This window comes from Mastacembelus armatus, chromosome 18 (genome assembly GCF_900324485.2).
Source record: "Mastacembelus armatus chromosome 18, fMasArm1.2, whole genome shotgun sequence".
Taxonomy (NCBI): Eukaryota; Metazoa; Chordata; class Actinopteri; order Synbranchiformes; family Mastacembelidae; genus Mastacembelus; species Mastacembelus armatus.
This window is the reverse complement of record NC_046650.1, coordinates 13,344,475-13,362,366: the sequence shown is the minus strand read 5'-3', so window position 1 is coordinate 13,362,366 and position 17,892 is coordinate 13,344,475. Positions and strand designations below refer to the sequence as shown.

At 40.8% G+C, this 17,892-nt stretch overlaps 1 protein-coding gene across 8 annotated transcripts in view; it reads right to left on the bottom strand.

Annotated features, from left to right (window-relative positions):
- The window catches only part of LOC113136759 (RNA-binding protein with multiple splicing), a 30,343-nt gene extending 12,700 nt beyond the window's left edge, over positions 1 to 17,643 (bottom strand). For all 8 annotated transcript variants that reach the window (XR_003296292.1, XR_003296293.1, XR_003296290.1 and 5 more), the window contains exons 1-5: positions 17,195 to 17,643; positions 6,672 to 6,749; positions 5,877 to 5,915; positions 3,285 to 3,347; positions 804 to 954 (exon numbers count right to left, since the gene is read on the bottom strand). Coding sequence is in view for 4 of the 8 variants with exons in the window: in XM_026317828.2 (XP_026173613.1) it covers positions 804 to 954; positions 3,285 to 3,347; positions 5,877 to 5,915; positions 6,672 to 6,749; positions 17,195 to 17,257 (394 nt within the window). In the remaining 4 variants the exon portion in view is untranslated. The remainder of the gene's footprint in view (positions 1 to 803; positions 955 to 3,284; positions 3,348 to 5,876; positions 5,916 to 6,671; positions 6,750 to 17,194) is intronic.
- Positions 17,644 to 17,892: the final 249 nt, after the last annotated feature.

Below are 17,892 nucleotides of genomic sequence, written 5' to 3'. Positions count from 1 at the left end.
GGTGCCAGTGCACAGTGATACTGAGTGAGTGAACACTTCAACTTGCAGAAAAAAACAAGAATGAAACATTAGAGAGCTGTACAGCTTTAAGGAGCATTTTCCCCTTGCCCACCGTGTCTCCTGGTAACTGTTTATCAATGCATGATCAGAAAAAATGGCTGATTTAAACATCTCTTATCAGAAAATGACAGCAATTTCTCTCCTGCTGATTACGTCATGGTTTCATTAATTGTTTCCTTCCATTTTCCAGTGGGGCCCAAGTACACACCCTTTCTCTAGCAAAAAATAAAAAAACAAGATAAGAGCGGTTTGGTCATTGAGGAGGAATGTACAATCACAGCTGGCCCGTGTTCAACTATCAAAGGCTGATTCTTGCAGAATGCTTCAACTCTTGGAAAATGTTTAACTAGACGGGGAAAAGGGTACAGAGATGTATTAGCAAATTCCACCCAGTGCTCAAAAGGCCTTGAGTCCAAATTACTTTAGCACTGACAAATAAAAAAAAAACAAAAAAAAAAAAAACACTTTGTATGAACGACCATTGCCAGTTTTTGGCAACCATTTACCAACATTATTGTACAGAAGGCAGCATGTGTTTTTTATGTATAGTCACAGCTGAAGGACAAACACTCATGTATTTACAACAACAAAAAAAAAATTCAACAAGGAAACAGCTGCCCAGTCACCTCAGACAAGAGAAATGAAACAGCCAAAAAAAAACAAAAAAAAAAACAGCCACACAGTCAAAACAAAAAAGAGTAAACAAGCCCAGAGACAGACAGACGAATGGTGAAAATACTCACATGGGTCTCTGCTAATGAACTGTGGACCAGGGCTCTGCTGGGATGGAGGCGGGTTGGGAGTGCCAACCAGTTTGTTCTTGGCCATCTTGGTGTTGGCCTTGGCGAACTCCAGTCGCAGAGTCTGGGGGATCTCTGGATCAAACCGGACCCCCTTATATTAAACAGAAAGTTGGGTCAGCAAAAACACTATTTTATGCGCTCTTAAATTAGATTAACTAAAGCTAATATTATTTATTAGCTAATTAGATTAGCTAAAGACATAATGGGATTGTAGGTATTTTAATAAAGACTGAAACTGTAAAAAGATATTTTGCTTTTATTAGATGCAATCAAGCTGTATAAAGAAATGGTGTGCGTCATCATTCAACAATCAAAGCTGGCATCCTTATTCACAGTGATACACTGCCAGAGGAGCTTAATATGATGAATGCAGACAAGTTATTTGACTTCTTCAACATGCCTTGCTTTGTTGGTAGGTTGTGTTGTGTCATTTACATGTCCGATGGGACCTGGCTGGCACCTGGAATTAATTTTTATCATTGAGTACTTCATGACAGAATTTACTGCCAAAGTTTTGGCAGTGAGAGAACTCTTTTAGCAGCCTGGACTTTGAAGCACGATGTAAATGGCTCACTGCGGATCACAATGTTATTCTGGTTTGGTGCACGATGATGACGGGCGAGAGACGCAACTGAAAATCAACAGCTGATGACACAGACCTGGTTCGAGCATGGTATCATTTACACCACAGGCAGACGAGCCACAAGGCCCTCGCTATGCTCTCCACCGAACTTTGTAACTGCGTGACATCAAGTCCCTTTCACTGTGACACAGAAAACATCACTGCCTACAGTGAGCCAAAAAGTCTGGCTAACTCCTGAGATGTCAGCACTAACAGGACTGACAAATCATTGCTCATGACAACCCAAATAAAGGCTGTATTTCTCTCAGATCAAATAACTCCAAACGTACAGTAGTGCAAATGATTGTTCATCTCAATTACACTTGCCTGAGGAAAAATAAGGAATGTTACATAAACAAAGGTCTTCCTCATCCAAAAACAAAGCTGCTATTTCTTTACTTTGCTTGGAAGAAAACAAGGAAAGAGACAATTTCACCATTGACTAAAAATGCCCTGTAATTAACCTCAAATGACTCTGCAAGACATGCAGAAAAATTGAAGGTCACATCAACAGAGGAGCAAAATAATCAAGAGTAAAGTTCTCTTCTGTCAAAAGAGCAAAAGAAAGCGAAGACGAGTCCCTTGGCTCGTCCCTGCAGGCTCAGGCAACACTGAGCTAAAACAAGCCAGTGATGACTCTTCTCATGAAGTGGAAGGTATTAACTAGGATTGCCTTGGCTCAGTGCATGAATAGCTTCTGCTAGTTGAGGCTGCAGAGGTATAATAAAGTACATGCATACAATGAGGCGTAAGTACATCTCAGCTTGAAATGCGGCGAGACTCCACCTTGAAATGTATTTTTTAGCTTCTTAGGCCTTCTGTGTGCATTGTTTTGGTGATGAATATAATTGTAATGGTGTTGTTACAAGAATCAAGTGTTCTTTTAGAGATGTATCTGCCTGCAGTTTGGAGGAAATACAACAGGGGAAGAGAAGGGAAGCAAAACCCCTCTTTCTCAGAGTTTTCCCATATTTCAATATGCAGATAGATGTTTGCAAAATCTGGCTTATCTCCATATGACCCTCGGGACGTAGTTTCCCTGAAAAACAAGAGCACCGTTCAATTCTCAGGCCCTATGGAAACAGTCTGACTGTTGTGGGCTCATAATAAGATGATAATTTTTATCCTTTCTTCAGCTCTCTGCTCTCTTTGATGCAAACCAATATCTTGACATCTAAAAGTTGACAGACTCTGCTTGCGTTGTCACGGCCCCACCTTAGAAGGATGATAAAAGTGGTATTTTTCTATGACAAAGAGATAAACAACAAATTTATGAAGCAATAGAAGGGCTGGTGCACATCCAGAATCTTAAAAAAAACAATGGGGAAATAAAAGCTGTGTGAGAGCTGGTGTTCATTACAGTCCACCTATATTTTGTTTCAAGAGAGCTGAATAAAACCCTGTGAGTCTGCCTCATCAAGGCTTTTACTGAGCTGCGTTCTGAAAAAAGTGAGATTAAAATTAAACCCTAGATCAATATCTTCTATTTATATGTGGAAGAAGAACTAGTTTCTTCCTGACTTTTCAGGATCCATTGTAGAGCTTGAAGAAAAAGACTTATTTGCTCAAAGAGAAACATTCAGACACACAGTACAGGGAGCAGCAGTATAGGAAACAGCCATGATATGTTTGTCTTCACTACCTTTTCTGCATGTGTTAGAAAATGTAGGAATGTCTGGATTCCTCTAATGTTAAATGAATTTGCACAAGAGGCAGAAAGATGCAATTCCAAGTCATCACAAGATGTACTAGAGCTGAGCTGGTGGTTGAAAGGAGCACGGAGAGGGCATGACACTTACATTCAAGGCATTCTTTGCAGCCTCCGCCTCTGATCGACTGTCAAAGCTGACAAACCCCACTGGCTGGGGAGACAAGAAGACAGAACAAAAGAAAGGAACATGGTTGAAGGCAGAAAACTGAGTCGGCATTTCTGTCTGAGTGACATAGACATGTTCTTTTTTTTTTTTATATAATTTCTTTTTTTTTATTTTTTTATTTCTCATCATACCCACACTCCTCCTTCTCTCCCTCTCTCTTGCCCTGTTCATAAAACCGTAGCAACACAGAGAGAAAGAGAGGGAGAGAAATGGAGGCTGGACACTCACTTTGTACAAGGAGAGTTCATCATTCAGCTCCCCTATGCCCAAATACGGGCAACGTGAGAGCGAGAAAGAGAAAGTGCATGTACAAGTCGCGTGTGAGAGAGGCAGAGTAAGGGGGAAGGGCGGGGGGAGCTGAAAAAGGAGAGGAGCTACAGAGAAAAAGAAGAAGACAAATCGGGGTCTTGAGAATGAGAATTTAGAGGTTAAAGGTGAGAATAAAACAAAAGAAAGTGAGGTGGGAAGTTGAAATTGTTTTTAAGACCTCCGCGAATTGGCCTGTCAGTGGAAAACCATGCAATATATTCTTGTTCACATCTATTTCAGCTGTGCATGGTGCCGCAGTAATAAAGGTGAGTGAGCAAGAAATAAAAAAGCCAAAAATGAGACAATGATGCAGGATTGTCAGATGTCTAATCATATGAACAGAGGTACATTTTTTTTTAATGCATATGTGAGTGAATGTAGATGCTGCGAGAAGGTTTGAGTGAGGAGAAAACAAAATCTCTAAACATGCTGCTCCCATGGGGCCACAGTGCTGCGTGTGATCTGGAAAACAGTCTAGGGTTATGGGAATTTTGAACAAGTACACTGAAGGGAAGGAGGAGGAGTGAGGGGGGGGGGGGAGAAAAAGAACAAACAAAAAAAGAAAGACTAAGTGAAGACGTCAGGAGGAGGAAACATAACAGGAATATAAATAGAAAGGGTCTGAGATCTGGCTCTTGCTATATATGGAGATGGCTGTGTGTGATGGCTGTGAAAGGAAAGGGAGATCAATCGATTTGTGTAGCCACTGTCGTTGCCATTAGTTGGGAGGAGAGTCGCTCTAAACAAAGACCTAACTGAACACAAGCATCCGTTTGCGTGTAGGAGTTTACAGTTATAACACTACAGAGCAAGGTGGTCTGCAAAGAGAGGCCAAAGTGCACAGAGTCTCACATACTCATTAAACAGGCAAAACCAAAGGAGCCAAACATACACTCACCACTTTTTCTAAATTTTCTAGGAAATACTGTGGATAGTGCAGATTATATAAAGACTAGTGTTGCTTTTAGCCTCAGAGCTTCAGCCCCAACTATAACTGATTAGTCAATTAATCGGTTAATAAGTTTTTTTTCTGTTCCTCTCCATTCATCCTAGTCCATTTATCTTTTTCCCTTCTATATCACAACCTATTAGTTCTCCCCCATCTACAGATACATGTATGCTGTGACCCTTTCACTCTGTCTTATCTCTTATTTCTTATATTGCACTAAAAAGTAAGAACATATTTTCATAAATATTTAAAGAGCTTCTTAACAGCAAGCTGAAAAGCAGTATTTTACTGCCCTCCCTGGAAGACCTTTTCCAGCCAGTTCAGTGCTGTGCTGCACCTGGACCCAGACCCAGCAGTGTAGTGGCCTGCGGAGAGGACTTGCAGCTTTTCTGTTTTAAATTATTACATATTGGGTTTTAAAAATAAATCAACCAATTATGAAAATAATTAGCAGATTAATTTCCAAAGAAAAAATATTTCTAATATAACAAACCTTAAGAGAACTTTGACATAAATGTATTAAAATATAAAAACAGGAACAGCCAGCTGCCTTTTGAAAGTTTGTAACAAACCAAAAAAAGGGAAAGTCCCAAAGCAATGCAATGAGATTTGACTTGTTTCTGAAGACATATCACTACCAGAATCCTTTATTCTTAGTTATACAGGTATCATACTCGGCACATTCAGTCTAAATCACTCTAAACCCTTCTAATGAGAATGTCTGTCTTTATGGGAAACAGTGTGACGTGGTAATAAGTACACTGACATGAAGCTCAATTGCTTAACTCTGGATGTGGACACCTGCCAGCTGAGCTCATTTTCAGTCCTGCGCCCCTCGAGGCAAAACTCAACCATCAGTACTGCTCTTGTCAAAACGCTTGCTTTGACAACTCAAAATTCTTTCCCCGTCTCCCTTCCCATCCCCACACATCCCACCAGGGTTGACTGTCTGTGACTAAAAGCATAGTATCTGTCTGCCAAAGGCAAGTTGGTACAACATTTTTCCCTTTCCTCGCCCCAGGTAAACCATTTTTTTTTTTTTTTTCTATTCCTGGTACTTCCTGACAAAAGGTGTACTCTGTCATAGTCAACATGCTGATAACACCAAGAGGGAGAAAAACAGAACAAAAGAGGAACATAAAACATTCAGGGTGTTGATGAGCAAGCACTTGTGTAATGGCATGATGAGAGACTGACAGATGGCTTCACTCATTAGTCTTTGGATATGTAGGGATCCAGTGTGTCTTGTAACATACCTGTTTAGAAGTTAGTTTTATCAAGGAGCCTTCATAGCCCTGAAAGCAAAAAAAAAAAAAAAAAAAAAAAAGTGAAAAAGAAGCTGATAAAATCAGATGCATTTGATATATAGAACAGGACATGAGGGATTATTGTGAATAAAAAAAAAACGATTATGCTGTGCCAAAATTTTCCAACTGAATTAACACTAACATTTAGTGAAAACTTGCATGATCACAACCAACTCAGCTAGGTTGTTTCATGGGGCATGGAGTTCTTATGAAGACCATATGCACTGGGTTGTTGTCTTACCTGATTAATCAAGATTTAGTGCTTTCAACACTCATGACTGAAACCATTTACTCAGAGCACATACCATGAGCATTATCTAACGGCGGGATTACATGCATAGCAATCGTCCTATTATTCACTTTAACTGTGCTGCTGCTGTACCATTAAAACACATTATTCTAGGGCAACAGCCCAAAAAGCCTACATTTCTGCAGGTATCCACCTGAGCTAAACTCAAGGACTCATTGTGCTGTGACAAAGTGAAGTTTCTTAGGTGAAGCAAACAGTTTTGTTTTGCATTGTAGGCAGCGTGCAGTTTTTCCATGAGACACACACACACACATAAGCTTCCCTGGGATCAAGATGTGATTGAACCTCAGCTTTAGGAACACAGGCACTTGAACCTTGCGGGAGAGTTTCCATTGCAGTTTATTTCATCACCATTAATGGAGGTCTCATTGACTGTTGGAAAGAAATCCGCTAAGAATAGCAGCAGCCCATCAGTTTAAAACATACAAACATACCTTAAATGGTCTGAACAGGAGATAGAGCTCCCGTGGCTTAATATCCAATGGTAGCCCGCTGACAAATAGCGTTCGAACCTGAGGAAGACAAGAAAGAGATCATGTATTTTTCATGAACTTCCACTAGTTATAAATAGCTACCTTGAATACCTGACAGTAACAAATTAGGTTATGAGGAAAATGACACAGAACATTAGTTAAATAGTTCCCTGGGTTGGCCATACACTTAAAGATAGACTTTTCAAATACTGACAGGGATGTCTTTCAGTTCAGCAAACATGCTCACACACCCTATCATACCTTTCTACAGTAAGTGTACTGTGTTCGTCCGTGTAATCTACAGCCTGCAGTGTTTTATGAAAATCCTCCCTTGTAGCACTAGCCTCAGTTTTACATTTGAACTTTTGAACTTGCAACTTAAGATGGAGCTGCTGGGGAATTACAATGTATATGTTATCTAAGAGATACTAAAGAAAAATGTGATTGTTGTGGTCCATACTGAGTCTGAGAATGTGGAAAACCACATGGGGAGTAACATGAGAGTGACTGTAAATATGCATTTAAGGCAAGAACATTATTATGTTATTTTGTTTATTTTGTGTTGATAGAGAGGAAGATGAATACAGTATCATGGTGTATTATGGGTAAGGCTAATTAGAGGGTTAGGGGTTGGGGTTACAATGCTGTGGGTTCTTTCAGGGGACAGTGTTTCAGTACTGACCAGTTGAGTTGTCAGTGTCACTCTTTAAATTACATGATCCACTCTTTGGCTGCCATGTCCAAAAAGGTTTGAGTGTAAGCAGCAATGCAAACATAGGCAGACACATTAGCACCGACAGCAACATTTAGCAAACACAGATAGCAGCACTATCAGACACAGGTGCTGCGGCATCTTGTCACAGCTCATGAATGCAGATCTGATTACATTTTGGAGGCAATGAAACAGGAAAATTCTATTAGTTATATGTAATTGTAGCTGTGTCCGTCCTTCCTAAAGGGTGAGTCCAGGAAATAGCTGTTAAGACAGATATTTTCTAACTATAAACTACAACATGTGTCTCCTGTTAACACAGCTGCTTTGTTTTTGCATTTAGCCTCTTACATTTTACAAAACAATGAGTTACAAATCTTCCCTTTTTTCAATATAGTGGTGCTAAGACAACTGGAGACATAAAATCATAGATGAATTTAATATGCTTGACAGTCTAAACTGGCACTAATCACACCTTCCTGGAATTATCACCTAATTGTAGTTGGCTTAAATGGGAAAATAATTGCTTAAGTGCACCAGAGACATCAAAATCAAACCATAATGCATGCATCAAACCGATTTCCAAATGCTCCACCCTACTCCCTAACATCAATACCATAATAGTGGAATTGGATGTGTAATTTAATTATTTATTCATTAATCTGATTCTATTTAAGGCTGAATTTAAAATAAAACCGTAGGTATGCAGTTACATAGAGTAGATTCAAAGCTCCCAGATTCATTAGGTAGTGGATTCACAACTCAGGGGACAAAGGAACTGCTGAACTAACACTACACCTCATTCCCACATGTAACCTGATATGTACCACTGATGCCAAAGGCAAAGCAACACACAAACAAAGAAGCTTAGCAACTGGGAGAGCAATAGCTGGCAAGTGCCAAAACCAGCCATACAGCCCAAAAAATCTCACCCCGACAACTTTCTCACCTTCACTCTTATCTTATCTTATTTGAATTGAGCTGTGCTCTGTCTCAGGCAGATCTGTTTAAATAAACTCTACTGAGGGTCTCCTTAAAAGGAGTTACATTAGAACAAAGAGTCAAAACAGGATCAAATCAATCAGACGAGAACGAGGGCAGTCACTGACAGCTGATAAAACAAATGTGCTGAAACTAAAAATCCAAGGTTTATAAGCAGAAAGTTAAAAAAAAAAAAAAAAAGACACCACAGCTTTGTGTCTGAAATCAGGACCTGGCTCTGATTTTATTCTGAGTTTTGCTTTCACAGTCAACATGGACATAACTCTGGTTGATGATGCACATGCCCACAAAAAGATGCCAAAAAACATCAGAGGCAAAAGATCTAATGCTGCTCTTTAGTTGGCAGATTTATATTTCACTTTTAAGTCTTTCTTCACTTCATGTGGATAAAAGTAAAAACTGAACCGATCTGAATTTCTATAAGCAAATATATCAGCTCTAATACAGGGTCTGCTGACACGTCACATAGACTGCAGCATTTTTAACTAGGAGACTGCTGCACATATCAGTGTTCAAAAATCTTCATCATCTAACGCTCTCTTGCCAAGTTATAAGATCTTTGATTTAATTCCCATCTCTAGTCACGAGGCTCATAGACACCTGAGAGCTAAACATGCTGCTGCACAAGTTCAGACAAAACACACACAACAACAAATCCTCTACACAGTCAGAACAATGGGACATTCTTGGCTGTGTTGGACCTCATTCCTGAGACTTCCTGACGTAAGCTGTTGTGATATATGATCGTTTCGCCGTGTGTCCGGTGTGGAGCTGACTACACACCCTGGATACAAGATGATTCACAGGCAAATGTGTCAACAGCTCTCTCCTGCAGACATCTGCTGTTGATTACAGTATCAGTGTTTATTTATGCTGCTTTGAGACTAGCTTGAAAAGGCAAAGCATTACAAGCACATTGCCACAAGGTGAAGTGAGAAATCAAAGTTTCATGATGTAGTAAACTAAACTGAAGGTTGAGCAGATTCTACAGATTCGTAAAAACAAAGATAAACCTCCTGCCACTTTTTATTGGGTTTTAGGGGCATTGTTTTATTGGTTCCTCCTGAGTCACATACCTACATTTCCATAGTTCGGAGTGTCCTGGTACAGGCCTTTGAATCATTGACCATTTATGGCGTGCTCCCACACCAACATGCATGCAGGCTTCTATGAAAAACAGCAGTCCCTACCTACCACAAGCCAGCTGAGTACTTCACAGCCTGCGTACCAGTGCAGTTCCCTGGCAACGCCTTAGCAGAGCACAGCAGAGAGTGGTGCCCCAGGCCAAAGACATCAGATCCTATTAAGGCCACTTCTGCAGCAAGTCCCAGGGGATCAATGCACCTCTTATCAGCGATCCCTGAATCCACAAGCTCTGGGTGAGGTCATCACCCTATTGATACTCTTATCATGGCACCTTGCAGGTTTTCTGGTGCCACCCGAGGTTGGAGGAGAAGGGCTGAGAGGTCTGCACCCACAACAGAGCTCAAAGGATACGATCTTAAGTGATAACTGGTTTATCACCACTTGAATCTTGTTTTTATTAGTTTGTTTTGGTTTCTATTGTTAGAACATCGTGCTCACAGAAGTATTTGATGAAATTTGGGAAGAAGCTCTGTAACCAACAACTATCAATTGATCTTTATTATTCTCTCAATATGAGAATATGCTCATCATAATTTTCTGTATCCAACCAAAACCCAATGATCCAATTCAGTCTACAGTCATAGATCACTGCTTGAAAATGACGAACTTTTAATTATCAAAATAGATCTGTCAATCAACTAATCAAATAATTGATCAGTTCTTCCCTACTGAGAGCAAAGTGGCATTACTAAACCACATCATTTTGTAAATAAAATAAAAGTGACCATATCAAAATCCACCCAGATTTTGATATGGATGTTTACCAACCTACAATATTCTTATTGTTCACCGGCTTTTATTTCAAAATATTACATTTTTTATACCTATTGCCTGAAATGCCTCATTATATCTGCCACACGTTGTCAGATACACTGACTTTGACTGTTTTTTGTTTGATTGTCCAGTCCAGCTGAAATAAGGGACATGACCTTGGCATGATGTGAGACGATTACCATGTGTTTCTTTCCCCCTCCGTGCGTGTTTGTGTTCCACAGCCAAGTTAACGGACAAAGGTCCTCCGAGCCAGATGTGGCAGGACACAACTCTAACCTTGAAGCCTCCAAAGACACAGTACAATGGTCTATTGTAGTATTTGTGCATGCAACGACTCTGCGATTACCAGCATATGAAATCAAAAAAAAAAAAAAAAAAAACCTCTGAAGAAATCCTTCACTGCACATCCACATCAGTTGCTTTCAAATCCACGCAAGTCTCTGTTCACTGTGACCGAGCTAAAATCAAAGTCTGCCCATAAGCCCGAGTGAGCTCAGGGCTAGTTGAGTTTTCTTGCATCAGTTGAGTGCTGCGATATTAAAAAAGAGTCCAACTGACAGACTCCCACACTCCTTTGCTATCTGGGTTGTCACTGCTCTGTGTTGGCATCGCTCTCCATCATTATCACTACATTTTTTCTTCATCCTCCATGTCAAGAATGTGAAGAGTGACAGACTGCAGGCCTGAGAGGTGTCAAACAACCATAAATGGATGACTCTGTTTGTCTCTTTACCACCAGGGTTCATCAGGTCAAGTTTCACATTCAGGGTCAGAGATCACAGGCTAGGCCCAGGATCCTGTGTGGGTCAGGGGTCAACTGTGAGGTTAAGCACACTCCAAAAGTCCCGACTGATCTCTGAGAAATAAATTTCTTTGTTTTTCTCTCTCTATTTCTAGAAGAGCTTTTGACCAACAATTACAGCTCAGCAAGGCTCTGTAAATGTTCCAACTGGTTAACCTTTAAAAGACATTTAAAACAAATGACCTGGGAAAAGCAAGTAAGAACCCACTTCACTGTGTTTTTTTTCCATCTCTTGTGCTGAGACCCTTTTCTTCCTCTCTTCATAACGGTTTCCCTTGTTTTAAATCTAACCTGAACAAAAAATGCACTTGTGTAATGACACATATGTGCCGTTTCTCTCCCATTAGCCATTTTTGACCTCAACTAAAAGGTCTGAAGGTGCCATTTGGATGATGTGTGGAGAAGAAGAACAAGCCATTCACAGTCTGTCAGCTACGCATCAGTTTGGCTCCTTGACTGTCAACTTAAGAGTTCATTAAAACCTTTCATACTAGTTTGTGCTCTTCCTCTCTTCTCTTATCTGATGGCTTTTGATGAATGGACTTAACATTCCAAAGAGCTTATTATCATGAACTAACCATCCAAGTCGTCGTCTGCCTTTCCTGGGCTCTTTGTTGTTTCTTGTTCGAGTGAACACCTTAAACTGTTTGGTTTTGAGGTTGGGTGAGCAGAGGGTTAAAGTCTCCATGAAGAAATCTAAACCTGCTGCTCCTTTTATGTGACAGTGCAGCTGTTCCCTGGTGGTAGTGATAACCATTACACACTGAAAACACAGGGAAAACAAATAATAGAATTTTGTAATCTGTTTATCTATTATTATTATTGTTTTAATCAAATAAATGAATGTTTCCAAATCCCAGGTGTCAATAATTTGCAATGATATAAGACAGAAAAGTAGCAGGACCAGATATAAAACTATATTTTGTCTAATCCTTTCATGACAAACATTACAACATAACAAGCAACAAGCCCTAACCTGAGCGGCTCAGTCAAGGCCAGTCTACAGACTTTTCTAGTTAGTTTGGTTCCACCTTTACAGGCTAATCTAGCCAGAATTGACCTTGGATGGTCAGCCAAAAGGCTGCTGGCACACAGCTGGACAGTCAGACAGACAAGTTTCTTCCTGTTACCGTTCTGCCTGGCTCACTTGTGTCTTAAGGGTTCTTCCTATGACCATAAATGGTCTTTTGCTCAGAGATCTCAGGGTCACGCTTTCAACATATGGACCGATAAGGGATAAGGACTGTGTGCAGGGAGTAAAAATCGGCCCGAGAGAGACGGCAGGATGAAAACGAAGGGGAGGAGTTGGAAAGAGAAGAAGAGTTGCAAATTATAAACAGTACCAGGGTGGAGGGAGGGAAAGAGGGAGGAAATGGTGAGAGAACAAGATAAAGGGAGAGAGAAGAAAGAGAAGGGTGTTACATGAGAAAGAAGGGAGGGAAGGAAACAAAGAGGAAGGGAGATAAAAGTGGAGACAGGGAGCAGGAGAGGAGGAGGAGGTGGGTGAGGAGGTTAGAGAAATTAAATGAATTACAGAGCAATTGACTGAAAAAGTGTGCAGAACATACAGGAGAGAGAGAGAAGGCGTAAAGAGATGAAATACTGTAAGGTGGATAATTATAGCTTGTGAGTAAGCAATATTAAGTGGAGGTGACAGAACAAGCACATAAATACAGTATGACAAAGCAAGACAAGATGGCTGACACTGTCAAGGCACAAGCTGGGTATCATTAATTACAAAGCAAACTTAAAGTTGACAACAGCGGCCTTTTAAGGAAAGCAGGAGCATGTAAGAGCTGCTCTCCACACTCAGGTCACTCCCAACAGTTCTTTAGATTTACTCATTTGAAAATCAAGTACATTTCTTCAACACAGACTTTTTTTGCCAGCCATTCCTGACACCAAGCCTTGTTGTTGTCTTTTCAAATATCACTTGTCACACAGCTGACAAATGGCTAAGATAAGATGGCTATTCCCCCACTGCTTTTAGAAATAAACACCAGCCTATCGGACGGGTAAATGGAGTCAGCTTTTACTCATTGCGTGAGCATTTTTTTGTCTTTATGAAGGTATATTTCATAAAATATCTGTGTGGTTTGAGGGCAGTGTCTCAATTTACAGTAAATCTCTGCCGATACAGCCTTCAACAATCCAGAGAGGGTCTTTGCACGTTCTCTCGTCTGCCCGATCATGGCCACCTTAACCTCTAAGCTCCCCTCTGATAACGTTTCATGTCACAGAGCATTAATATATCTGCGTGCCCTTTTCATAGATACATGCACACGTACGGATCACATGCATGCCCACACCACTGTGCTGCAGACCGACGTGGCCTCCAAGGCTTCACCAGTAGCGTAGCTCACCACCTACATCTCTTCATGGAAAAGGTCACACTGGCCACATGACCTGCTATTTGAAGGGGACCTGATGGATACCCAAAGCAGGCCAAGCACAAATACAAACACAATATAATTATACCCCAGGGAGATCGGTCGCATTTGCTGAACTCTGCTTGAGTGATACTCTGTTTCTTTTCAGGGGCTCGTAAAGATCCACTTACATGTTTACCCTCAGCCAGGAACTAGAATCTACAAAGGTCTAATCTAGACTAATGTAGGAAAGACTGTTTTATTGCAAACAGATTTCAAATAGAGGATATCTTCATCCTGCAAATAGACTTGGTAGCTAGATGGAAAGAGGATGAAGATCAAGCTTATCCAGGTGACTTGGTAATCTATGATGTACTCCATATACTCACATCTGTACTACATGTCCTCACCTTTCACTGCGTACTATCTGTTAAAATGAAAATCTTTAAATTGAACTGACTGGTTTGTCTCTGAAATGTAAGAAAGCAGTTAAAATTGAACATCTCAATTTCCCAGTGGCCACTGCAACATTGAGATATTCAGTTCAGAGTGATATAACACAGAGAAAAGCAGCAAACTTTACTGTTTGAGAACCTGGAAGGCACAAATCTTTGGCAGTGTTTACTTGATAAATTACTTACATGGTTAATCAATAATTAAAATTTGGGCTGCAACTAATTATTCATCTTCTGATTATGTTCTTGATTAATTGTTTGGTCTAGAAAATGGAGAATGTCTATGGCCTAAGGTCAGGAACAAACAACTTCACAGGAGCTGGAACTGCTACATTTGCTTGAATATTTGCTTAAACAATGAACTCATTATTAACATAGATCATTTTTTCATTTTTTCATTAATCGGCTAACAGCCTATCAATTATTTGACCAATCGTTTTGGAGAAAACATGAAGAAAATAAAATTTTAATGTGAACAATTTCTGGTGAAGGTTTGTCTCTTAGTTCTGCCTTCAAGTATGTACGTCACATTATGAACCATCTTCAGGTCACTTTCAGATCTACCCAAAGCCTCTTATCCATACAAGGCCTGGAAACAACAGCTGGTTGAAACGTGTCTTAAACATCCACCAAGTGAAAGAGGCTGCATGTCACCTCGACTACATCAGTAGCTGCTGAGTGTCACAGTACGTGAAAGCATCCAGAACACCTGATAATTAAGCTTATCAAACCAGCAGACGAGATTAGATGCTGCCGGAGCTTAAACCTGCATACCTTTTCTGCAACAACACCATGTTTGGTGAGCACTGCTCCACAGAAGATAAACATTAAGCATCGTCAGGCTTTAGTGTACACTGATGGTGTGTGAGGTTGAGCAATGAAGCAGGCACGAGAAGCCAAGCTCGCTACGGAGCTGTACTGGTGCGAATCAGTGATTCACATACTTCAAGAAGAAGGGGGGATGCTGCTGCTGTTCAGCACGTGAGAGTCACACCAGAGAAGGTTGTTAAACTTTGGCTCACATAGTTTATATTAACAGTTTATAGTAACTTTAGTGTTTAAACACAAAGCTGTTTAGCATTTTACATGTACTGCTTTTGATAACAAGAAAAGCTGACAACAATATCTTAGTCAACTCATCATCAATGATTCAGCTTAAATTAAACGCTGCTTTTATGAGCAGTAACACTAAACTCCAGTGTTCGTGAATCATGCAGAAAAAGTGCAAACCAACCTCAGGAACGAGTCACATTATTCTTAGTCCTGCGTGTTTCTCTGTGAATATCCACACTTATCCAAGCCTGCTCATATATGTTGGAGCACAGTCTACACAGAGCTCACTGCTCCCCTGCATGCAACACAAATCATTACGCCAAAGATGAAGCAGTGCTGTCTAACCTTACATTAATTCAGCTCAGTAAATTCAGCCTGGATGGCTTCCAAACATTTCCTCAACCATTAGATTCTCTGGCCATTACTCTTCTCTGTCTCGATGTCTGGCTTTTACACAATGCAAGAGACGCGGCTGGTCTAGTCCCTCTTCCTGTGGACATCATAGGATTGCAAACATTTTTACTAGAGATTTATTTATCAAATACAGGATGGCTACAAATTGACTAACAACAAATTCAATTTTGGACTAATCTGCTGGTTATTTTTTTTAAATAAATCAAGTGTTTGCTTCATCAGTTCCCCCAAAAAAATGACCAAAACAATCAATTACAAAAACAGTTGCCTAAAATAAATTATTTTCTATTAAAAGGCTGATTAATTATAAGAATTAGCCTTTTATAGGCTAAAATGGTAAAGAAGTCACTGAAAACAAATAACTGCAATGACAGTAAACATCAGATACAGCCCCAGAGCCACGTACTGGTTTGACAGGCTCTAAAACATCACTACAGCAGTACTATATTGTGTATATGAACAAGGTCACAAGGTGAGTGGAGCCTTAAACAAAAACCCTCCTTTAGGTTTCCAGGAAGTCTTTTTTTTTTTTTTTTTAAGCTTTGTCTCATGTTTGTGGTGTTACTGTAACTCCCTGATTCCACAGTAACCTCAGCACTGGACCAAATATGGTGTTACATCAGGCAGGGCATGTTTTTGCTATTCAGTTCCAAAGTGATGAACAGTGGACCGAGCCTTGGCCCAACTGCTCCAAGAGAAATATCTGATATAATCTGATCTACCTTTCTTGCATCACTTGGCTGGTTCGTGTGTGGGGCGCTGCAATAACAACTTTTGTCGTTTGAACAGAGATATTTCTGTGCCAAAGAAAATCACCCCACACAAGAAGCACTACAGTACTTATTTACCAAGGAGGAGACATTACGCGTCCAGATTGTGCAACGTTTACTGAGAAGAGGAAGAAAATGGACTTTTATCCAGCACAAGAAAACACATTTCCCCAAAAGTTAAAGTGGCTGTTTCACATTTTTTTGGACAAACAACATGATTCTGGTGCATTAAGACGATATTAAGACTTATTTCTCAGAGCTGCTCTTGCTCAGCTATAATGCAGCAGGCCTGGATTACAAAGAGTTCTTGCCTACATGTTGCAGCAGCAGTTGTTTGAACTTCAATTGCTCCCTCGGCTTCAGTGAAAACTAATTCACCCTGGCTCAGTATTCCCTTTACTACTGCTTTTCAGTGTTGTGTGAAGTCTGGCTTCATGGCACAGTAAGGCAGGACTGGCAACACTTCAGTGTGCTGTTAAAGTAACTTATCATTATCTTTAAAATAGTCCTGGCTTCAGAGGTCATCAGGAAACACTTATTAGTGCTCCATCAGGCATCAGACCCTGGTTCTTCACGTTATTCTTGTAAGGACTCAGTCTGTGCTGAGCCTCACTGTACAGTGAGGTGGCTGGACTCAGGTTACAAATATTAAACTGAAGACAGAAATAAGGGCTGTGGGCTGAAAACTGAAGACAGACCAGGTGGCAGGTGCAGAATTTAGTTTGATTTTAAAAAAAGTCCATAATATCTGTTCTGAGTGACCCACGCACTCTAATACCACAACACCAAAACTGGCAACTTCTAAAATGTAGAAAGTGGTTAGAAAAAGCTGCAACAGCACAAAGGATGACACCTAAACAGAAACAAACACATTATAGGGACAGAACAGGTGAGTGTGGACGCGTCTGAACAGCAGCTTTATGTTACGGGTCAAGGAGGGACCTGCTGAAACTGAGACCAGGTGGGTGGTTGCGCGAGGACACGTACCTCTTCTTCGTGGTTGGTGAATTCACTCTGCTCGTTTTCCTTCTCGATTTTGTTGTTATTCATTCTGAGTCGGACTCTTCGGCACTTTCACTGAGACTGTCTTTGTTCTTCCTCCTTGTCGTTTGTCTTGCGCTCTGCTCTTTTCTCCTCCAGGACCCACAAATGGGAAAAAGCACCGTCCGACAGACAACAGTCCGCGCGCGGCCGCTGTCCTTCCCACTAGTTTGGCCACATCAATCTGACGCGTGAAGATATCGGCTCTTTTTCTAAAAAAAAGAGAAAAGTCAGCTGTGAGCGTGGTTTCTGTGGCTGTCAGATATCCCGCAGCATTCCCTGGAAAGCTTCTCCGGAGGCTCTTATTGCTGTTCTCCAAATGAAACACAGTAAATGTTGAGGAGACTGCGCCGCAGGCAAACTTCTCTTGCCATCTCCGTGTGAGGCAGGCAGGGAGGGAGGGGTGGATAGATGGAGGGATGGAGGGAGGGGTTTGGGGCAGGGTGGGGTGGGGGGTGGGATGCACCGTCAGCTGGGCGTTATCAAGTTTTATCAAGTGCCAGAACAGCGACTGTGGAAAATCAGTGCCCATCACCAATCACCTCATGAACCAGCCGAGTGTTATTTTAGTCACTGACACATTCCTGCAATATTTTCTGTCTGTGCTGGCTCATGTGTTGAGTCTTCCCTCCTGTGTGATTATT